Genomic DNA, 24,980 nt, shown 5'->3' on the forward strand with positions numbered 1-24,980 from the left:
TTTAAATAAATTTTTAATGTTTAATTAACAAGGATATATATATTTTTTTATATCAATCTATACTAATATATTATAAAGAGATGAAATTTCTAGCTTCTTTGTTTGTAGAGGTCATTCTTCGCAAATACCGATCCGATCATGAAAATTCTTTCATTAACAGAAAGCTATATTCAGAAGTGGAACCAAAAATTTAGTGAAAAATAATTGTATATGTAAATCAAGTCGAAGAAATGCGAGCGACATGAAAACTTTACTATATAATATTTGCATCACAAAAATAATAATTAACGCCCAGCGAAGTGGGAACGGGTCGACTAGTGTACAATAATTTAAAAAATATACTTACTTCAGTGCCATTAATATATTATAGAATGTTGTGTACTCCGCAATGGGGTACATAGTCTAAAACAAAGTTGTTTCCCGATATCTGTATGCTTAGATCTTTAAAACTAAGCAACGGATTATGATGCGGTTTTCTTTAGTGAATAGAGTGATTCTATAGAAAGGTTTATATCTATAATAATGCATAATATAGTAGAGAAACACTGAAAGATTTAGAGATTTCTAATGTGATGTCGTAAATAAACACATTTTTTTGCGCTTGCATTGCAAATATTTATTTTATATTTTATATTTCGCTAGTTAGATTATAATTTAATATTGAGCGGATTGATGTATATAACAATATATTATCTGTGTGTGTGTGTTATATGTACATATTAAATAAATACAATACAGTACGTACGTCTGAATACAGCATGAACTAACAAAATTGCTCTTACACTTACCAAGGCGCAATATAAACGCCCTTGCGATTATTTTGAAAAAACGATAACGAATAAATACACTGGATAGTACTCAATGTTTTTTTTTTAAATTTCAAAGCTACCAACATTTTCATTTTTTTTAAACTGTAATAAAAACATCAGAAGTATGTTAGTTTATTTAATTTTGATTTATGAAATTCCTGCTAGTAAATAATACCTAATTTTCAAATCACAGTGCTGGTAATTTATTTTTTCTAAAAGTACATTTTTTATACACATAAATAAAGAATAATCGCCAGCAATTAATCTAAAATAAATTATAAAATTTATTATCTTAGTACGACTATATCGTGAAGCCATATTTTTATCGAAATCATACAAAATAAAAGTTTTACTAGATGTTCATAAAAATACAATAAAAGAATCATAGTAAATTAATTTTGTGCTTTCGAAAAATGCACAAAAATGGTATGCCGATAAACAAGGTTCACTCATTTAACCTTTGGCAAGATAGTCTAGATCTAGATTGATCTCATACAAAGTCCAATTTCAAACTCGTGTGAAATATTAACTTTGATATTCGAATGTGAAGTCGAGTTCTATTTTATGACAAAGATTTTTAATCGGTAAAACAAAACAAAAATCCTTAGCTCTCTATATTATTTTTACGTGGAAAAGCCAGCTTTATTTTTTATTTTAATTAATTAAATCACCAATAGTAAAAATAGCATTACTTTAGTAGTACCATTCAGAATCACACAATTTTGTCAATAATTATGTTTTAAAAACATTCGTATATTTACCTAAATCGTCATAGCCAGCCATTAATTACATCGATATTTAAGCGTCAACTAGTTTTAGCGTATGTGATCTACATAATATGTATGTTATGACCTTGAACTAAACATAATTTTCACAAGTTAAATGAAATTACCATTCATACCACTTGCTTATTTTTATTAACTTTTAAAACAATACCCGTAAACAGTATTCATTATAAAATTAAAAAAAAAAAAAAAACAAAAAACGTGCTACTCGTAAGATTAACGAATTTCTAATATAGAAAAATAATGTGTCTCTATTTAATGTAGTACATAAAAGCGATAAACTAAATGTCACAACATTGAAATTAGTTGAAAAAGTCCGCCTACTATATTTAAATATACTTTACGATGTTGTAATAACTTTGAAGTCAATTTAGTGAACGGTTTGATACACATATTTTACATTTATGACCTAGAGCAAGGTTAAATATTAATCCCGTTTGACAACCTCCACTACTTGTCATCTGAAGTAATCCGATTGGAGTTAACGACTATATAAACCAACGCCATAAATTCATCGGCATCATTTCTAAGTGATCGATAAAATTGTGTGTATCAATATGTTCGCTAAGGTGAGTATTTTATAAGGATTGCCAATAATAAGTAATAAACGAATTACTTTAACAAGTAATTGAAAAACAAATGTAATAGATAGTCCGTATTACAGAGTGTAGCAGAAATTATTTATGCATTATGTATTTTTTACAGATCGTTACTCTTTGCGCTGTCGTAGCTGTATCTTCAGCAGGACTGTTGCCAGCAGCTGTCCACTACTCACCAGCTGAAGCCGTCTCTTCCCAAAGCATCGTTCGTCACGATGAACCTCAAATCTTAGCAAGCAAAGTCCTTGCTGCACCCGTCGCTAAGTACGCAGTCACTGCACCCGTTACCTACCATGCTGCACCTGCACAAGTTGCATACCACACCGCACCCGCTGCCTACGCCTATCAAGCTGCCCCAGCACCTATCGCCTACCAAGCTGCTCCCGCAGCTAAACTTGTCGCCCATGAAGAAATTGTAAGTTTCACATAAATAAATAAACGTAGGTATATATGTTAATATTTTTATTAGCATCAAAACCAAAAATACTTTATAAAAGGAGCCTTCACTTTTGAATCGTCATTTGACAAATTCAAAATGTATTAGCTTAAAATTATTTATTATAATTAAAAGTAAGGCTAACACCGATTTGAAATTTAAATTCTACTCGAAACTCCGCAGTTACTCATTTCTTTTTAGTAAAAACTTTGTATTTATAGCTAGCTAACATGAATTTTACTGTTTCAGGCCTACCCCAAATACGAGTACTCTTACTCTGTAGCTGACGGACACACCGGTGACAACAAGCAACAGCAAGAGATCCGCGACGGTGATGTCGTTAAGGGTTCCTACTCTTTCCTTGAGGCTGACGGCTCCGTTAGAACTGTAGAGTACTCCGCTGACGACCACAATGGTTTCAATGCCGTAGTACACAACAGCGCACCCACCGCTGCCCCTGCTATCATCAAGGCTGCCCCCATCGCAATCAAGTCCCCCGTCTACGCCGCTCCTGCTCTCCAGTACTACCACCATTAAGAAAAAAATACCTTGTTTTATAATAACTGATTGTTGACTGTTTATTTATTGTAATATACGACAAGTGAATTGACACGTTTATTTCATTAAATTTAAGTCAAAAAAATTTTGGTAAAAAATTAAAAATCAATGCGAAAAAAAAAGATAACACATATAGACTTCTTATATTAACAATACTCATAGTTTAGTAAAAAAGTGAATTTATAGACAGATGTTATGGAAATAAATATTCAAAAAGGCTTCTTTTAAGGAACTAATTGGGATTCAACCTAGTGAAATATATCGCGGCGGTGGACTCTGCCCAGCACACCGTCGAGGTGTGCCCGAGATGGGCGGCACTGCGTCGCGATCTGATGACAGTCCTCGGAGGGGACTGCCACTGGGGGTCACTGCCTAGCGTTATCACCGCGATGCTCGGTGACGACGAGTCCTGGACAGCGATGGTCTCCTTCTGCGAGATAGTAATGTCCCAGAAGGAGAACGACGAGCGGATGAGAGAGGAGGTCACCAACGAGGCCTCCGTCCGCAGGCGACGAACGGGAGTGTGTAGGAGGCACTACTTAATGCGCCTCCAGTAACGCCCCTGTGATCATGTCGGGCCGGGGTGGGAACCCGGTCCTGCTAGACACGGCGTCGTCGGGATTATTCAGAGGTGAGCCGGATAATCCCCATGGAGGAGAAGTCTGGCCTTTTCGCCGAGGCCAGCCGGTCGCTGAAGGGATACTGTTGCCTGCAGATCCGGGACCCTCCAATTAAAGCGGCCGAAGGCTCCCGCAGGGGTTTGGTCGGTATTGCACCTCCAAGTGCTGAAGCCGACGTACGGTATAGGACTGCCTACCCGGGCGTCCTGGATATCACCCGTAAATGGGTTCCTCTGCGATACCAAAAAAAAGAAAAAAAATAGTGAAATATATCAGAAATAACAACTATCGTATAATTTGATATTTATTATACACAAGCTGACCCCGCAAACGTTGTTTTGCCATATATGTTATTAACCCCCATTAATCCCTCCCTCCTTATAACTTAGTTGTACAAAAAATAGATGTTTAGGCCTAGTTGTAACCTAAATTAACGTTACAGTTACCTAATATCTGAATGTACATGTGTATTTTATATTTTAGCCCCAGAACAAGTTTTTCGCCGTATTATAAAGTCAAAGACAATCACACCTAATTAGTTACCTATAATACAGAAGATCAAAGCTAAATAATATTATTCTCAAGTATTGTTGTGTCCCTGTGATGAGAAAAGTGACCAGAGCTCCTGGGGGGGGGGGGGGGGGGACAAGGTCGGAACGCGCTTATGATGCTTATAGTATTGCAGGCGTCTATATACAATCGCTTACCATTAGTTGAACCGTACTTGCTTGTGTGCCGACCTAGTTATGTAAATTGAAAAAGATGTGTTTTACATGGATTAGCAAAATTTATTTCTAAACGATAATTCCTACACGATTATTATAGTACATTTTTTTTAATAAAAACAAAATGATTGTTGTTAATAAATGTAATTTACTTTATTAACAGAACCATTTCATGTCCACCAGTTAACTATTGTAAATATATACTTCAGTTTAATTGCATTACTTGTAGATGTCTCTGACCTTATTTCTATAGATCTGTTACAGCAATAACACATTTTTATAGCACTTAAAAACAATAGAAAATCCACCACAATCTAATGTATTGTGTAGTGTTAGTAGTCATGGCAGGTCATAATTAGAAAAAAAAATAATTAGGAAAAGTAAACACGTCCGTTTATTTGAGTTTCCCTACTTTATTAATGCATGAAGCTCGCTGCTCGATACATCGGTGTAACATGCTGACTTAAGACTGTTCAATATACTAAGTACTTACACACTACATCACCCCACTAAGAATTTAAAAAATATGTCATATTACATATTTACTTTTTTATTCAAAACGGATAAAGTTAAATTAAGAGTCTTCATTATTTTAACTTACTTCCAATAAAGAAGGAGGTTCTCAATTCCATAGTATTTTTCTTTTTATAATGTATTAATAATAATAATAATAAAGCCTTTTATTTCCGAGAACCAACAAATAGTTACATAATACATGTGTTTATAAAATATCCCTTAACTCGGTGTGCCTCTTGACATAGGCCTCCTCCAGTGATTTCCATTGAGCTCTGTCCTGCGCAACTCTGGTCCACAGATAACCAGCTGTCATTGTGATATCGTCCACCCATCTTGTTTTCTGTCGTCCGCGCTTCCTCTTTCCGTCTCTTGGATACCATTCTGTCACTACCTTACTCCATTTTCCTTTTGTGTCACGCATCATATGACCTGTCCATCTCCATTTCTGCTTATCTATTTTGCTCAGGATATCGGTAAGCATCGTTTTACTTCTGAGATCAGAGTTTCTCACTTTATCTTTTCGTTTACAACCTGTTATGCTTCGTTCCATCGCTCTTTGGCACTTTGCCAGTTTCTCCCTTAAAGTTTTCGTTAGCGACCATGTTTCACATCCGTAAGTTAGACATGGAAGGATACACACGTTAAAGGTTTTTCTTTTCAGAGCCATATTCAGATCTGGAGCTTTCATAATTTCCTTTAGAGACCAGTACTTCTTCCACCCGTTGGCAATTCTCATATTTATTTCTTTACTAGTTTGGTCATTAGGGGATATTACCTGGCCCAGATATGTATATTCCTCAACAAATTCAAGGACTTGTTGGTCCACGATTATTTTTGTTTTGGTGGAGTTGGTCATTAATTTAGTCTTACTGGGGTTCATTTTCAGTCCTGCTTTTTGGCTTTCCGCGTGTAGACTTTGGATCATCTTTTCCAGGTTTTCCGAATTTTCTTCGAAAAGTACTAGATCATCAGCAAACCTTAGGTTGTTTAATCTAGACCCGTTTATGTTGAGACCAAAATGTGCCCAGTTTAGTTTACGAAAAACGCTCTCAAGAACTGCTGAGAAAAGTTTAGGAGATAGTGGATCGCCTTGTCTGACACCTCTTTTTATGCAGAATTTGCTGCCCAGTGTTTCTAATTGGACTCTGGCCTGACTATTTGCGTAGATCGTTTTAATTATATTTGTGTATGTAGCTGGTATTCCTTGTTGGTTTAAGGTGCTCCATATATTCCTATGGTTAAGACTGTCAAAAGCTTTCGTGTAGTCGATAAAAGCAATATAAACTTTTTTGTTGTATTCGTTACATTTTTCAAAGATTTGCTTCAGTGTGTGGATATGGTCAATTGTGGAAAAACCCTTTCTGAATCCTGCCTGCTCAACTGGCTGCTGTTCGTCCAGTATTGGAGTCATCCTATCTAGTATGATCTTAGCAAATACCTTATAAACGTTAGACATCAGACTTATGGGTCTGTAGTTTCCTATGTCCTGTTTGTCACCTTTTTTGTGTATCAGAATAATATACGATTGTGTCCACTGTTCTGGAATGCGGCTACTTGTTAAAATGCCGTTGAAAATATTTGTAAGAATTGGGGCTATTTCTTCCAAAGTTCCTTTAAGCAGCTCGTTTGTGATTTTGTCTGGACCTGGCGATTTTTCTATCCTCTGGCTCTTAATTGCTTTCTCAACCTCGATCTGTAAAATTTCCGGCACAGGTTCTAATAATGATTCTGGAAAGGTTGTATCATCATACACGCTAGTAAGTTGGTCTTCATTTGGTTCTTTCTTTTCGTATAGTTGGTTGTAGAAGTTAGTAGCTAAGTAACTAATCTTTTTGCGCTGTGTTATTGTTTCCTCTTTATGTTTTATCTTCGGTATCCATTGCTTGCCAGTTTCTTTAAGTTGTTTTAGAGCTTTATTTACTCCGCCTGTTCTTTGTATGTGATTTTCAATAGTTTCGAGCCTTTTAATTTTTCTGTCCTTTCTGATGCTTTCTTTTATTTTCTTGCTTATTTCCGCTTTCTTTATAATGTTTTCTTTTTTTGTTCCAGTCGATATGAGGTCTCTCCTGGTACTAATGAGTTGTAAGGTTTGGTCACTTAATTGGTATTTTTGATCATTTTAGGGGTTAGGTTAGGTTAGGTTAGGTACTAGGGTTATGTATTTATTTATAACGTCGGTGGATTCATTGATAAGTTTTTTGTCCAATTTGAAAGTTTTGTTTGCGTTATTCATTAAGAGTTTTCTGGTTTGATTATGTCCGTGAATAGCGTATTTTCTTGGTAGTTTTGTAGCATTTCTTTTGAGAGAGCTGCGAACCATACAGTGATTTGTGTTAAAATTTAATTTTGTTATTACAGTTGTGTTGGTGAAGGCTTTTGGTTAATTTGTTATAATATAATCTATTTCGTTCTTATATTTTCCATCTGGTGAAATCCAGGTCCATTTATTCTTCGCTTTCTTATTGAATATTGTGTTTAAAACCGTAAGGTTATGCTCCATTAAAAATTCAACAAGTTTTTGTCCATTACGGCTTCTTTTACCATATCCAAATGGCCCAAGAACATATTCACAGCTACTTTGCTTTGTACCTACTTGAGCATTAAAGTCGCCCATTAGCACAATATATTTGTCCATATTTTTGTTTATTATTTGTGACAATACCTCGTAAAATGAATCTAGTATTGGTTGTTCTGCTTGTTCTGTTGGTGCGTATGCTTGTATTATTGTCCAGCTTTTTTTGTAATTAGGTAGTTTGATGTTAAGTACTGCCAGTCTGTCTGATATCCCGATTATTTCTTCTATATATTGTTTCAAGTATTTTTTTATTATAAATCCGACTCCATGTTGCCCTGCTTATGATATAAAATAAACTCGTCATGCTCTTCAATTTTTTCTTCCACTCTCCTCATTTCGCTAATACCTAGTATGTCATACTTAACATCTTTAAGAGCGTTTTCCAATTCTAACAAGCTTTCGATGGTTCGCAAGGTTCGGGTATTGAGTGTTGCGATGTTATATGTCTTGCATCTTTTCACTGGAGGGGATGGTCTACTTCACCCGCGGGGACCAACCGTATTGGGTGACATTTTGTTTGTTGTGTGGAATAGCGTTGTTGTGATTTTCCGGTTTCCAGATTAATGCTTTCTGTAAGTATCTTTGTCTGAGAGCGAAGCTGGTCTATCTCGCATGTATTGAAAGGCATCCAACTTTTTCACTTTTATCTCGTTCTTTTGTGTAATTTTTGGGCTTGGTGTCTCTGACCGTTTTCTTTTATCATTTCCTTTGGCGGTAGCTGCTTTGGTTGCTTTATTTTGTTGTATAGCTTCTTTAGTCAAATCTTGCGTGATGTAGGTGCCGACTTTCATTTTCTTCTTGTTTTTCAAGATCTGTACTTTTTTTTGTAGGGTTGTAGTTGCAAGTAAAATTGGTCTGATCTTGCCGTCTGCTTCGGTTTTCTTTCCTAACCTAAAAGCTCTGTCGATTTCGTTTTTCTCAATTTTCACATCAATTTCCGATAAGGTAGTTGTAATTAAAGCTGTTAAATCATCCTGTTTTTCCTCTTTCGATTCTGGTATTCCGTGTATAAGTACGTTGTTTCGCTTATTATTTGTCTCCAGGGATAAAATTTTTTTATTCAGTCTCTCAACTTCACTTTTCAGCTTCTCATTTTCTTCAATGATTGGTTTGATTTTTTCATCAACTTTTTGAAGTACAGTTGAAGTAATACTTTCCATTATTGTGATTGTTTGCATATTCAATTGTTCTGTCATTTTTTCGAGAAGTAAAGACATCTCAGGCGCCATCTTGCGTCAAACAAATGTTTAGTGCAAAATAAAAAGGAGTATCCGAACGCACTTTTTGTTTATTATGTTGGCAGCACAGACGGTGACAACTCAGACGATGTCAACTCATACGGTGTCAAACGACTGCTTACTTTTTATCATATACCCTCGATCTATTTATAATATTGGTTTTAACACAGTTTTTGCACTTATTATTTATATTTTACTTGTTTCTTGATATGAAATTTGATGCACAATTATGAGAACTACTTGATAATCAGTGTTTTTGTATAAAATTTCATATGTTTTGCACTATTTCTTAACAAATTGCGGGAGTGATTTGAAAAGCGTCTGACGTTTTTTAGCACCGGAACCGGAATCCTTTATAATGTATTACAAAAGTGCAATTAAGAACGAAGCATTATTATGAACTTACAAACCAATTAAGATATGCCATTATAATAAAAAAAATTGTGAATGAATTTTTTATAACAATACCATTAAAGATATTTGATTTTTAACCGATTTCTAAAAAAAGAAGACGTTCTCAATTCAACTCATTTTTTTTTTCTATGTATGTTCACTCAGAACTTTTTACTGGGTAGACCGATTTCAATGATTCTTTTTTTAATCGAAAGGTGCTGCGTGTCATGTAGTCCTATTTAATTTTAATTGAGATCTAACAAGTTACTTTTGAATTATATCTAACAATGCGTATTTACGAACGAAACTGGCAAGACACTGGTTCAATATGTCACCTTGATATCATAAACCTTTTTTCCTTATTTGAAGTTCATATGTATATATATAGTTAATTACATGGTGAATATTTGTGGCTGTCTTAAAGCATTCAAACATAATAGATTTGTACTTGCGAAAACAAAAAAATGGTGCTTAGATATTTTCTTTTTTTAAGTAATTGTTAAAATGTCACTGTATGCTTTCCTAATACAATAAAATAAATGAAAATTACTTGACATTTTTTCGTAGACTGATGGTGTGTTTCACTGCATAACTTTTCACTGGATATACCGATTTTGACGATTCTTATTTTGATTGAAAGTTAATATTTGTCTTATATAATTAATAATAATGTTATTGAGACCTATTGACCAGTTTTTTAATAATCTTTGATTACGCGCACTTGACTATTTTTTCGACTACTTCCGTTGTATTACTTATCGATGTTATTTGAGGTTTTTTTTTTTTGTTTACGAAAATACACAATTATTAAATAACAATATAGCAAGGTACTTTAAATCCATTGTCAAAAATTAACAACCTATATAATTTTAAAAATGCATTAAGTGAATGTATCAATCATTGACTTTGCGCATAGTAAGGTCGCAGTATAAGCTTGTTTGACAGCTTCCACTACTAAAATCTTGTACCATGTGCGAATATAAATACATGACTTAGTACATCTATACTTATCATTCAAAGCTTGACTATCATAAGCAATCATGTTCTCCAAAGTGAGTCTTATAATTCTAGTGTTTGTTAATAATAATATTGTTTATGAATATATGTTTAGATATTCGAATACAAAATTTCATATATAAAATAATAAACTCCTTTGAAATGTTTCACAGTTGATAGCTCTTTGCGCTGCTGTGGCGGTGTCCTCGGCCGGACTCCTGCCCACTGCTGTACACTACTCCCCCGCCGCCGCTGTCTCCTCGCAGAGCATCGTACGTCACGACGAGCACGCTGCTCCTATCGCTAAGGTTGCCGTCGCTGCCCCAGTCGCCTACCACGCCGCTCCCGCCATCTCCTACCGCGCCGCCCCTGCTGCCGTTACCTACCACGCAGCTCCCGCTGTCGCTTACCACGCTGCTCCCGCCGCCGTAGCCTACCACACTGCTCCAGTTACCAAGGTTATTGCCCAACATGAGGAAATCGTAAGTTTGCAACAATAATTATATGAGCTAAAACTGATTACGTGTATGATTCAAAAGTAATTAAATTCACATGCTTTCGTACAGGCCTACCCCAAATACGAGTACGCTTACTCTGTAGCCGACGGACACACCGGTGACAACAAGCAACAGCAAGAGATCCGCGACGGCGATGTCGTAAAGGGCTCCTACTCTTTCCACGAGGCCGACGGCTCCATCAGAACTGTGGAATACTCCGCTGACGACCACAACGGTTTCAACGCCGTAGTACACAACACAGCTGCCAAAGTAGCTCCCGCTATCATCAAGGCCGCCCCCGTCGTAGTCAAGTCCCCAGTCTACGCCACCCCTGCTCTTCAGTATTACCACCACTAAGCTACTGCTTAATTTGTAGATGTACCAAATGATTATTTGTATTTATTAATGAAATAAACAAATAAGTTTAATAGTATAAATTACACTAACTTTTATTATAGAACTTGTCATTTTGTAAAGTTTCCTAATATTTGTGAAGATTTTAATAAATTTTGTTGAATTTATTTTTAGAACAGAACTTTTAAGATTAAAAAAAAAAATCTTCATCATAGAAATAAACCTATCACTGTGTGTAAAATACAACGCTATAAACACTTATAGATTTAAAAGTTTATACAGTATTCTCATAAACTACATTAATTTAATCATTACTAAATTATTCTTTATTTAATATAAAATATTTTACTAACTTTACTTTGATCAAAAAGATCAATGATGGTTGATTCTTATAGCTGAAGTTATTCTACTAAGTTTAATAGTCTTATTAATTCGTATAATACAGACTATAATGAACTTTTTTGCACAAATTTTGATTAGTGAAATATCTTTCAAAGCTCAAAAAAGTGACCGTGTAAGTGTGGAATTTGTTACCAGATTTTTAATCATGGGATAAAAGGGATATCGTTAGTCGTTAAGGGGTATTCAATATAAAACTTTAAAAAAACTCGTATTTTCGTACAAATACAAAAATTATGAACAATCAGTTTTTTTTTTAACCGACTTCCAAAAAAGGAGGAGGTTCTCAATTCGACTGTATTTTTTTTTTTTTTTTAATGTATGTTACATCAGAACTTTTGACCGGGTAGACCGATTTCGACAAATTTTATTTTAATCGAAAGGTGGTGTGTGCTCATTGGTCCCATTTAAATTTATTTGAGATCTAACAACTACTTTTCGAGTTATATCTAATAATGCGTTTTTACTTGACGCTTTTTTCGTCGACCTACGTTGTATTTATTATATCGCATAACTTTCTACTGGATGTACCGATTTTGATAGCTCTTTTTTTGTTGGAAAGGGGATATCCCTAGTTTGATACCATGATAAGGAAACTAGGATCTGATGATGGGATCCCAGAGAAATCGAGGGAAACTCTCAAAAATTCGCAATAACTTTCTACTGGATGCACCGATTTTGATAAAAAATTTTTTTGTTGGAAAGAGAATACCCGTAGTTTAGTACCATGATAAAAAAATTAGGCACTGATGATGGTATACCAGAGAAATCGAGGGAAACTCTCTAAAATCCGCAATAACTTTTTGCTGGGTGTACCGATTTTGATAATTTTTAATTTAATCGAAAGCTGATGTTTATCATGTGGTCACATATAAATTTTATCGAGATCTGATAACTACTTTTTGAGTAATCTTTGATAACGCGTAGTTACTTGACTATTGTTTCGTCGATCTACGTTGTATTACTCGTCGATGTAATTGAAGTCGGTTTTTTTTTCGTTTGCGAGCAAACACAATTATTATATGTCAATAGCATAAAGACATGTCAATAAAAACAATTTAATTGGGAAAAATTATATCAGCTGTATAAATTACCGACATATTTTCTAACAAAACAATCTCTCAGTTCTGAACGAAATATAGTTAACAGTAAAGTTTAGTAAAAATAATTATAGAATTTCAAGGCGGCGAAACCGCGGAATATGTTTAGTTATAATAACTTTGTAATGAAATATCATTTTATTACTTTAAAGAAATATTAAAGTTTTTTGAGATTTAAAACGAATCTGCTAATTCATAATAACGTAGTTTCACCTTATCAACACAATCTCAGTGAGCTAAATAAATAAACCTCAATAAAATCCAGTTATTATTCGATTGCAATGATTATTTATTTATCAGATGTTTAAAGCTAGACTAACACTGATACGAAATACAATTATTTTTGTGTACGTGAAAATAAATCTCCGTCACTTTCAACCGACTTCAAAAAACGGAGGTTATCAGTTTGACCTGTATACATCTGATATTGATAGAACTGGATAATGTTTGAATATGATGATTTACTTAGTCTTCCAAACATATGCGCTAGATTTCCTAATTGTATATACAATTTGCCACAAATATCTCAGAAAATAAATCATATTGAGACAAACCTTTTTAATTTTAATCCAGTATCATCAAAATGGGTTTAGTAGTTGATATATGAGTACCCCATCTCTTCCCGTGGGTGTCGTAAGAGGTGACTAAGGGATAACACAATTCCACGTCCACCACCTTGGATCTTATTAAGCCGACCGATGGCGGAATAAACATCCAACTGCTGGCATTGAAATACACAGGTCGTAAGCGGCTACTGCCCGTCAGCCAGTCCTGCGGTCACCAACCCGCCTGCCCAGCGTGGTGACTATGCAAAACACGTAAGTTCACGCCATAAATGTTTGACGCGAACTTGGGGAGACCTATATCCAGCAGTGGTCTGTGATAGGCTGGAGAGATGATGAGTGATGAATTATGATGATATATTTTAATTATAATTTGAACGGTTAAAGTGATGGTGATGATATGAGTATCCTTTTCTTTATCTTCAGCAGACAGGTATTTGAAGTCGGTTTTGTTTTTTTTTTCAAATCACTTTTAAGTTTTTCATTGTTTACATATTGTTTTTCATTAATAATTTAGTTTGGATTTCAAAATTTAGCTAACTGATATACCTTCACTTTTCTCAACTTTTTTCTTTTTAAATTTGCCTAGCAATTGAGTTAGTTGGCTTGATATTCCGTTTTTATCATTCACAGTGTGATGTTATATAAACCGTAATTTCGTTTAGCTATCATAAGAAAGCTCCTCAGTCATAACAAACCGTAGTAAATATTATTATGACATGGTTTCATATCTCTCGATGAGAGTATTTCCCAATATAATACGTTATCGATACACCTAAAGTTGCCTCGAGACACAGGACTCAACGGCACACATCACACTGTGACAAATCCATCATGATATAGTTGCTGAAATGATATATGAATGGATGATTTATGATAAAAAAATACTTCTGAATAGATTATTTATCTCAGATACAAAGGTCAATCTTAATATACATATATATTTCTTCTGTGCGTGTGTTAGTCACGGAACTCCTAAACGGCTGTATATTTCTATGGATACATGGACTGTTTGTAAACACAATTAGACCCTCACAAGGTGGCGCTCCTATTGATATGTCAGCAATCAAATTTGGTAGCTGTATACCCAACATCTGCCGGGTATAGATATAAAAATTTAATTATAATAAAATTGAATTAAGTTTAACTTTGCCTTCAGAATTATAATGAAACTATATAAAGACTCCTTATTGATTGATATTACATGTGTTTTTTTTTATTATTTGTATTTTTCTACCCGAAAACGGAAAAACCAACAGGAGCACTGTAATTTTAGCAGTCTGTGTATATATATTCATTAGAGATGCCACGAATAGTAATTTTGCCGAATACCGAATACCGAATGTTCGGCGAGGCTCTTGGCCGAAGCGCCGAACATTCGGCAACCGAATATTCGGCCACACTTAGTACTTTTCGCGGACGACAAGACACAACTCGTCACCGTACGAGTTTAAACTTGCATCGCTGAAGTACCTAATACGTTTGGTAGGTGCGGGCGGTTTTGTTTCATATTTTCATTTGTGATTGTGATTAGGTCACGGTTGTGTCACAACCTGCTTTATTTGTTGATCGTTAGTGCATCGTACGTACTGTATACTAAAATATAACATTTAACGTGATTGATTACCATAAGAAATATCATCGTTTGTTCGAAAAAAGCAAAATAAATCAATTTAATAAGAAATCGCCTATTTGGAACTATTATAAAATTTATAGTGACGACAATAAACTGGCAGTTTGTTGTGTTTGTTTCTTACCACTGGTAGATTTTAAATATTAATTTGTTAGTTCTTTTTTGGTTAAATAAATATCTTTGTGAGTAATATTTTGAGTTTTTTCATAATTTATTTGGTAATCCTTACTGTATTTTATCTTAAATAAGGAAGTAAATCTTTTTATCATGATTTCACGCCCAAACTGCTGAACCGATTTAAATGAAATTTGGTACACAGATACCCTAGAGCCTTAAAAAGGACATGGGCTATAATTTACGCGATGTCGCGGAAAAACAGTTAGTAAGTAATAAAAAAATTGCTATTCGGTATTCGGCCAAATGGTTAACCATATTCGGCCGAATACCGAATAGCGAGAAAAAGAGGCCGAATAGCCGAATACCGAATAATTGCCGAATATTCGTGGCATCTCTAATATTCATCGATTCCCTCATACCTCCCAAACGACTTGTCATATTTAGACAAATTAGGTTTATCATTAAAATCATCTTAACTGTCTACTGGTTACAGGTTTTAAGGTGTCACATTATATTGAATGTGGCACACACTAAAGGACATAAAGTGACCTATAATATATTTTTGGCGTAGCCGGGTTTTAGTTGTTAACTTTATTTTTTTATTTTTTTTATTCGAGCATTTTTAGGTATACTTTAATACTCATATGTTTTGTATGTATGTAACTTTAAAAAGAGTCCTTAGTCTATTGTAAAAAATATATTTTTTATTTTTCTTAATTCTTTGATTTTGAAGTTAATAACACGATTCGTATTTAGACTAATGGTAAAGGATAATCATGCTGTTTCTTCAAGTAAAATAAAAAGTAATAGATACTAGAATGTAAAGATGTCCAACAAAAGTTTTAGAAAGCATCGATGTTATCATATAAATCGAATCCACATTATTCTCGCACAATAATAGAATTGATGATGTTTAGCTGATAAAGATTTAACCAATTTATATAACAAAAATTCGAAAACTATATAATGGTAAAAAATTATAACCTAAATCAACAGTTGCACGGTACATCCCGAGAGCAACGGTTCATTTTAATCATTTAAATATGTTGTCAAAGGTAAACTTCCTGATATTTGCTAATTGTTAAAAATACAAATGTCTAATAAAATTATTACCTTTTACCTTTAAATTATACCAATTCTACTTTTCAGACGTGGTTCTTAATTTTCTTCGTCGGCATTAGCTCTGCTGTTATAATTGACTCTAATGGTGGACTAAAAATAGGATCTTATAGATCTGACAGTGGTAAAGCATGGCAAATGGTCAAACTGTATTCTCCTAACTCACCACCAATTTTTAAATATGACTTTCATGTAAGAAGTGTTTAAATTTTTAATAAAGAGTCATCATTATTTACCATAAATTGATTTTATTCATCACACTTTTTTATTTTCCTATTTATATTTCCTATTTTTATAACCTTACAAAAACAATGTTATGTATTACTTTGCAGACTTACCCAAAGTACAAGTTTGAGTACGCAGTATCAGATAAAAAGACTGGTGACCATAAGCATCATTATGAAGCCAGAGACGGCGACAGAGTTCGAGGAGGTTATAGTCTCGTTGAACCAGATGGCTCCTTGAGAACGGTAGAATATAACGCTGATGACCAACATGGGTATGTGTTACTCTAAAATTTGTAGTTTTTATTTAATTACCGCATAAATTAAACGTCAGCTTCTTTTATATTCATCACATTGTTTTACCTTCTATTTTTAACTTATATCTTACGTCTAAAAACATATTTTTTTATACTTTTTTATTTTTTATTTTTTTAGATTTAATGCCGTCATAAGCAAAAGTGTTAACAAACATGATGGTCACGCATTTTCTATAATTGGTCATACAAGACAGTTTTTACCTATAGAAAGTGGAATAAAAATCAACCACGTCTTTCCCATCAAAAGTTATTATCATCAAGAACCTAACAGTACTATTATTGCAAATGGAGATGAGAAACCTGTTAATGAAAATCCAGTTGAACCAAAACAAGACGAAGTTTATGCTCATAAAAATGCAACGGAAACACAAAATGATAAAATAATACGACTTACATCGATAGTTGCAGAAAGTACTGATAAAAATACTGAAGCACCTATTTTAACTGTCAAATCAATGAAAATGTCAGCTACTGTACTACCAGTACCATTAGAGAATGATGGTATTAATCAAGAGTCAGAAAACATTTCTAAAATGCCAGTGGAAGAAATTACTATTGATCCAACTCTTAGTGAACCGATGAAAACATTTGAAACAATAGAAAACACTCAAAAGGAAGAACCACAAACTGACTCCGAAGTAGCGTCATCATATTACCATTCAAAAATATATTACGTAGGTTTTTAATTTTAAAAGTATCATAATTATAAACTAATATAATATTTTCAAAAATTTATTATATAAAATCCCTTTTGTGTTAATAAATTTGTTGTTAATTTTAATTTTTTATCTATTCTCCCACACAAACTTTTAAACATTTTTATTTCTGAAGAGAACTTTTGTTGTTCAATTAAAGTTCAATATACGCACTTTTATAAGAAGAAATAAAGTATACTTATTACATATTATATATACCATTAATAACAATGAATTGCAATGACACGAAATATTTATTATTAATCGCTACTCATTTTTAATTAAAATATACTAAATAAAAATGTATTAGTTTTGTAATTCAAGCATGCCTGTGAATGTTGAGTGTGCAATTAATCTTGCATGTTCATAGACACTTTTTAAACAAAACAAAAAACATCTGGTCGTTGGTCAACGAGGGAAGTCATTGCATCAGCGTTGTTTTGTTTTGATTTGTTACCGGTTAAGATTGTATACCTTTCTGGTCTTCTGGTGCATGTAGTTGCCTAAAATTCCGGCAATCCTGGGTTCGATTTCCACTCGAAGTATATCTATACTAGTGTATGGAAGAGGTGAATAAAAGAACCGACACGGTTAGTCGGAGACGCGGGTTCGAACCCCGCTGGTGCGGTCAATTTTTGCTATGATATTCAAAAATGCTTAGAATTCCTAATGTGTGGATAACACAAAAATAAAATCGTTCATATTGAAAAAAAGAAGTTATGATCTTAATCGGTGTTTGCCTGAGTTTAGGCATAAGCGTATAAAAACACGTTTTTTGTTAAAACGTGTTTTTATACGTTTTTTGTTAGGTTACAAAAACAGTTTTAAGTCTTGATCATTGCGTGTTTCTTGTTTTGTGTGTGTGTGTGTGTGTGTGTGTGTGTGTGTATCAGATTTGAATCCATTTTAATTTAATTTAATTTTATAATCTATTGTGATATATTCTAATTTCTATAACAATTATTTGTACACTTCCTAACCGCTTTTCTATACGCTGTCTTGTACCCAAAGGTTGTCTGAAAGAAATCGCTCTTTTAGCGATAAGACCGCCTTTGTACATCTTCCTCTAATTATACTACTTTTGTTTGTATCTTTTTATGGTGTGAAATAAAGAATATTATTATTATTATGATCCATTTTACTACAAGTGATTAATCCTTTTGAGTGTTACTACTTATACGCGTTAAGGTCTAAGGACCCACCAATTCCAATTTTAACTTTTTTAACCGACTTCCAAAAAAGGAGGAGGTTCTCAATTCGACTGTATTTTTTTTTTTTTTTTTATGTATGTTACATCAGAACTTTTGACCCGGTAGACCGATTTCGACAAATTTTGTTTTAATCGAAAGGTGGTGTGTGCCAATTGGTCCCATTTAAATTTATTTGAGATCTAACAACTACTTTTCGAGTTATATCTAATAATGCGTTTTTACTTGACGCTTATTTCGTCGACCTACGTTGTATTATACCGCATAACTTTCTACTGGATGTACCGATTTTGATAACTCTTTTTTTGTTGGAAAGGGGATATCCCTAGTTTTGTACCGTGATAAGGAAACCAGGATTTGATGATGGGATCCCAGAGAAATCGAGGGAAACTTTCGAAATTCCGTAATAACTTTTTACTGGGTGTACCGATTTTGATGATTTTTAATTTAATCGAAAGCTGATGTTTATCATATGGTCACATAAATTTTATCGAGATCTGATAACTATTTTTTGAGTAACCTTTGATAACGCGTAGTTACTTGACTATTTTTTCGTCGATCTACGTTGTATTACTTGTCGATGTAATTGTCGTCGGTTTTTTTTTCGTTTGCCAGCAAACACAATTATTTTTGCTTTAGGGACGTATACTATTAACTTAACCTACCTAAAATTTCAAAGCAAGTATAATTTTATGGATTGTCTACTAATACAAAAAAATTATCTCTCGGGACCTAGCAGGCAGAATAAAAAACATATGGCTATAGATCGTCTATTTTACAATTATTATATTGCTTGTTATAAAGCATAAAGATGATGAGAATAATAAGGATAAAGTAACAAACAAAATCGTAAAGTAATATGACAAACCTATTACAGCCTGACAAAGCTCGGGCTAAGCCGGTGTGTCCTGACAAGCTTTGCACAAGAATTGTTTGTGTAACTAAATACAAACTATGAAAGGTATTTTTATTAAATATTCGCTATTAAAATGTAAAAATCTGTACGCAACGGAGTTTCTATTACGTACAAAAAAAATTGTTTTATTACTATGAAAATACATTTTATTTTGTACACAACAAAATATCCGAAACTTATAAGTACATTTTGTTAATCAAAATAAAAAAATACTTGCATATACATAATTTTAATTAGTTACCTCAAGATTTAAATTTCCTAAGACATTAACATGTTATACTTAAGAGAATTTAGTAATTACTAACTCAAAAGGTTTGCCTATAATTACATTGACTTGATTACCCCTTACCGGCACACAAAATAAAGCATTGTTGATTGACAGCAAATTATATAGAAGAGCTAAAACCACGAAACAAATATAAGAAGTGATTATCGTAACATTAAGTAGCGTGTTAGCAATAAACTTTATGGACAACATGTATTGTGCTGGACAATGTAGATTTATAGAGGTCGCGTGGTTGCTGTAACTGGGTTGCAGGGTTTTTATATGTGTGATAAGCCAACAGTGTTATAATTGCTTGCTGTTTGGCTACGACAGTTTAAAATATAGTAACCCCTCTTTTTCCGTGGATGTCGTAAGAGGCGACTAAGAGATAAAAAAGTTTCATTACTATCTTGGAACTAGTGAAGCAGACAGATGGCGGGATAAGCATCTAATTGTTAGCTTTCAAATGTGCAAACCGAAGACGAGCAGCAGCGTATTCGATGCGATAAAGCCAGCACTGCGGTCACCAACCCGCCTGCCCAGCGTGGTGACTACGGGCAACACTCATGAGTACGCGCCAAAAAGTTTAGCCCTTAGTTCCCGGTAGCCCCACTATTCCCGGCTAATTTGATTACCGGTGCGGCCGAAATATTTGGCGCGATCTTGGAGGCCTACGTCCAGCAGTGGACTGCAATAGGCTGATGTGTGTGTGTGTGTATGTATGTGTGTGTACTATAATTGCTTGAATTTTTGTCCAGTGTCTCCATATTTTATAGAACTACGAAGTAATCTCACAAACAATTTTCAACTTATCTATATGTTGTCTAACCATTATCCAACAGACACAGCAACAAGTTTCTGATAATTTTTGTGCCGCAATTAAACGCAACGCTATATGTCAAATATTAAGACTTGCGTCCTATGAAACGAAAAGATATATAGTTCATTAGTTAAGCCGTTGAAATCTCTACTATCTACTCGGATCAGTAACTTACATGCGAAATAAATGTGGACAACAAGCGGTGAAATTGACGCTTAATTTTAGTAACCACAACTTCAAACATTTGATTTTTAGGGTTCCCAAAGGATAAAAACGGGACCCTATAACTAAGACTTCGCTGTCTGTCCGTCCGTTCGTCCATCCATGCGTCTGTGTGTCACCAGGCTATACCTCAAGAACCGTGAAAGCAAGACAGTTGAAATTTTTACAAAGTATGTATTTTTGTTGCCGCTTTAACAAAAAATACTAAAAACAAAATAAAATAAATATTTAAGGGGGGCTCGCAGACAACAAACGCACTTTTTGCCCTTTTTTGCTCGATATCAATAAAGGCAACAAGGTAGACACTTGAAATATTCACAAAATACTTAATTTTATAGTTACTTTAATAATAAAAAATAAAATTAAAATTAAAAAAATTTGGCTAAATAATTTATTATTTACTTATACTCGACTCGCACTTGGCCGGTTTTTCCACAATGTCTTGAAATTACAAAGGTGGTAATATTTTAATGTAATGTAACACTATATTGTTATATATGTACAGAAAGTTTCGACCGTATTTCTAGTTGGCAAATAAAAACGCCGACTATACACTTTTCCTATTACCTAGTAAATAAATTATACCAACAATTCGGCAAATTGTTAAAATCCTACTTCTTTGACTATAATTTGATCTTTATAAAATCTTTATTATCTATTAATTTAAAATATTGTAGGTAGGCATAGTAGTGTAGGGTAAAACGTAATAATTTTATTTGTATTACGTCTAACAACCGCTCTGGTGTGGTGGTGCGTGTACCGTGTCGACCTCTGCACACTGGTGACTTGCGGGTTCAATTCCCGCTCGGGATGGGTGGGATTTGTATTAACAAATATTTCTGCCTGGTTTGGATTTCTGCTCTTATGGTTCTCCCTACCGTGCCTCGAAAGCACGTTATCCTGTCGACCCCGGTTACTTTCATAAATACCTGATAACAATCGTTACTCATAGTACGGAATATATCCGCCAACTCGCAATGGAACAGCGTGGTGGATTATATATATATCAATTCTTCTTCTACATGGAGAAAGAGGCCTATGCTTCCTGATATTACAGGCTGAATCGTGACTGTGATTAAATTACGTCTTACTTATTTACAAAGTAACAAAAACTCTAAACAGGAATGTCTTTCTGTAACTAAACCAAATTGAAATTTTAAATATATATAAACATACAAAAGTATTAATTATTACTAATTAAAATTATTAGTAGCTTACTTCATATTCGCGTGTAGTTACAATAAAAGTCTACCTTGAACTTAGAAGATTAAAATTTCAACGAAATATAATTGTTGTATAACAAATTGCAACCTGTTAGTTGACTAGTCGGCAAAACTGAACTATTTGACCTATCTCGCTAATATACAATGATGTAGGTCTAATCAATGATCTAATATTAAAATCAATTTCATATAATTTTTAACGTGTCCACAAACAACTTTGCCAATCACTACTTAACCAGACATGGTTAAGATAGTGTTTGAATCTTAAAACTGCGACAGGAATAAGTTTACGTAAGGGCAGCATTCTTGATTCTTGAATATATAATTTAGTTAGATGACATAACTATTTAGGCTATTGTATCTACTAGAGCAATCTGTGGAGCGAACATAACTTAATGCTACTTGCACATTTAGACACGTTATTACTCTAAGATTTTAAAATTATGTTAAAAATTATATAAGTACCTACCACATTATCATAATATATTAAATTTGACGTTTTTATACTGCTCTACTTACGACCTTTATGACTACTGTATAATTTAACAATAAAAAAAATAAAATTTCTACCTGTGTAAATCTGTAATTGGATTATTTAATAACCTAAGAAATAAATAAATAAATAAAAATAAATAAAATTATTTTACTAATTAATAAAAGAAATAGCATATATTATTATTTCTACGCGTGGTCAATAACTTTTAAATTACTTAGCATATAGAGGTTTTCATATAAATGTACGTACTACAACAATCGATGATAATAATTGATGGTAATAATCAGCGCTATCTTATTTCTATTGTTGCCTAAATCGTGTGTATCTAAAACATTTTAATCACTTACATTTATACGGCCATGAATTATACGGTCACGATTTAAATGTTAAGTTTCATATATAAGAAATGCTTATTTACGTAATTGATTCTATGTATTGAGTACGTAATGATTATAAAATAAGGAAGAAAACATTTTAATAATCTCATCGCTTGTTGAAAAATGTTATAATTGCGCGTGCAGTTAATTTTAAATAATTAAGAAAACATTTAAGTGTGAGTTATTATAAGTCAAAATAATATATACTACGTCATTTCCGAAATTATATGTTAATGTGTATATAATATAAAATTAATAAAAAATAATATATAATAGATTATTTTTTGAAATCGATTTTCAAATAACATTTTGCCTATTCACAAGAATATTGATTATTTTAAAATAAATACACAGTATAGACACGAGAAGGAATGCTTTTTTATAATTAGGTATTACCAAATCAAAATTAAAAAACTTTTTAACTACTAAGTCATTTACTCATATAGTTTAACAATCTAATTATTACGAAAAGCTCCATTACTTTCGAACCGTTGGGTTGGGATCATTTTCTTTCTTTCAACAGTATGTGGTGTTCAATAAAGTATACAAATATGGAGTGTGGAATCTATGAACGAATCGAATGGTTGGTTCCACGTGCGGTATGAAGTTCCTTTCGCTATTTAACTAACTTCCAAAAAAGGAGGAGGTTCTCAATTCGATTGTATTTTTTTTTATGTATATTACATCAGAACTTTTGACTGGGTTGTCCGATTTCGATGAATTTTATTTTAATTGAAATTTGTTACGTGTTATTTAGTCCCAATTAAATTTAATTGAGATTTGACAAGTACTTTGAAAGTTATATCTAATAATGCGTATTTACTTAACTATCTATTTTTTCGTCGACCTACGTTGTATGAAGCCGCATAACTTTTCACTGGGATTTATCGATTTTAATTATTTTTATTTTAATTGAAAGTTAATGCTTGTCATGTAGTCTCGTTTAAATTTGATCGAGATGTGATAATTTATTTTTGAATAATCTTTGATAACGCGTATTTACTTGACTGTCGATGTAATTAAAGTCGGTTTTTTTTTCATTTTTCAATTATTGGTAGAAATTTGCTGTCTACTCATAATTTATATTGTTATATAAAAAGCACAAAGCTGTATGTACACGGAATACATAAATAATAAAATACAATGATAAATTATACACTGAATGATAGAGACTAATTAAGTTAATCTATACAAATTAATAAAATTGGAGTGTTTGTTTGTAATATTAAAACAACTGCTTTTTACTAAATGCACATGGAAGTATGTACACAGTAAATATACAAAAATAACATTTTTTTTAAATTTTTGTCTGTCTGTCTGTTTGTGCCGGCTAATCTCTGAAACGGCTGGATCGAATTTGACGATACTTTCACTGGTACATAGCTGATGTAATAAGGAGTAACTTAGGCTACTGTTATTTTAGACATTTATTTATTTTGTAACTCTGCGAACTGAACAATATTTTTTTTTAATTCCACGCGGACGAAGTTGCAGGCACAGCTAGTAACAAATAAAAATTTAGGATCATTTTATTATTACATCACCATTATTTCTTTATATATATATTTTATAATTTTAACATTTTATTTTATTATTTACAAATTTTTGAAAAAAAGTTGTAATTAATACTTCTTGTATTGAACTTCATTCCAATAAATAATTTAAAAAAAAAGAACAGAAGTGATCTGCGATTACTCTATCAAAGTATTTTGATTTACTATTGATCAAAATTTTAATATACCTACGTTCATTACAATAATTCAGTTACCATTTTTTGCAACCAAATTTTATGATTCTGTAGTTTAAAAAATGTTCTTCGTAAAACGTATTATTATCGGATAAAATGTAAAATCTTCAACTCAATTGAATCCACAACAGAAATATCCTCTTACTAGCTGTTCATTTTTCACTGCATACTATATCCATATCGAATGTTGCAACCTGATAAAGCGAGCAGATTGGTAAAGCGGCAATTACAGTGATCCGATCGGATATCGTCAGGAATAGCCCCACCACCCAATGCTTATGTTTTGTTTGTTATATAAAAAGAGTTCTCTAACAAAGTAGCACCAGTCGACAGGTCCATTCTAACCAAAGCAAAATGTTCTCCAAAGTAAGCATTTAAAAAAATTACAGTTAGATATTTACGTAACTTACGCTTGGGATAAATTTGCTTAGTTAAATA

The 24,980-nt window shown here is 33.1% G+C and overlaps 3 protein-coding genes across 3 annotated transcripts; all 3 read left to right on the forward strand.

Annotated features, from left to right (window-relative positions):
* The first annotated feature begins 2,113 nt into the window (after window positions 1-2,113).
* LOC123654255 (cuticle protein 8-like) lies at window positions 2,114-3,233 on the forward strand. The gene is made up of 3 exons (XM_045590168.1): window positions 2,114-2,163; window positions 2,300-2,608; window positions 2,879-3,233. The coding sequence occupies exons 1-3, from the start codon at window positions 2,152-2,154 to the stop codon at window positions 3,164-3,166; spliced, it is 609 nt and encodes a 202-aa protein (XP_045446124.1). The 5' UTR covers window positions 2,114-2,151; the 3' UTR covers window positions 3,167-3,233.
* A 7,030-nt stretch (window positions 3,234-10,263) lies between these two features.
* LOC123654256 (cuticle protein 8-like) lies at window positions 10,264-11,184 on the forward strand. The gene is made up of 3 exons (XM_045590169.1): window positions 10,264-10,306; window positions 10,424-10,732; window positions 10,817-11,184. The coding sequence occupies exons 1-3, from the start codon at window positions 10,295-10,297 to the stop codon at window positions 11,102-11,104; spliced, it is 609 nt and encodes a 202-aa protein (XP_045446125.1). The 5' UTR covers window positions 10,264-10,294; the 3' UTR covers window positions 11,105-11,184.
* Window positions 11,185-15,956: 4,772 nt separating this feature from the next.
* On the forward strand, window positions 15,957-20,607 carry LOC123654527. Its single transcript, XM_045590427.1, has 5 exons — window positions 15,957-15,968; window positions 16,063-16,224; window positions 16,365-16,531; window positions 16,692-17,247; window positions 20,500-20,607. Exons 1-5 carry the CDS (start codon window positions 15,957-15,959, stop codon window positions 20,605-20,607), a joined length of 1,005 nt encoding a protein of 334 aa, XP_045446383.1.
* Window positions 20,608-24,980: the final 4,373 nt, after the last annotated feature.

The sequence above is a fragment of the Melitaea cinxia genome, chromosome 6, assembly GCF_905220565.1.
Source record: "Melitaea cinxia chromosome 6, ilMelCinx1.1, whole genome shotgun sequence".
Taxonomy (NCBI): domain Eukaryota; kingdom Metazoa; phylum Arthropoda; class Insecta; order Lepidoptera; family Nymphalidae; genus Melitaea; species Melitaea cinxia.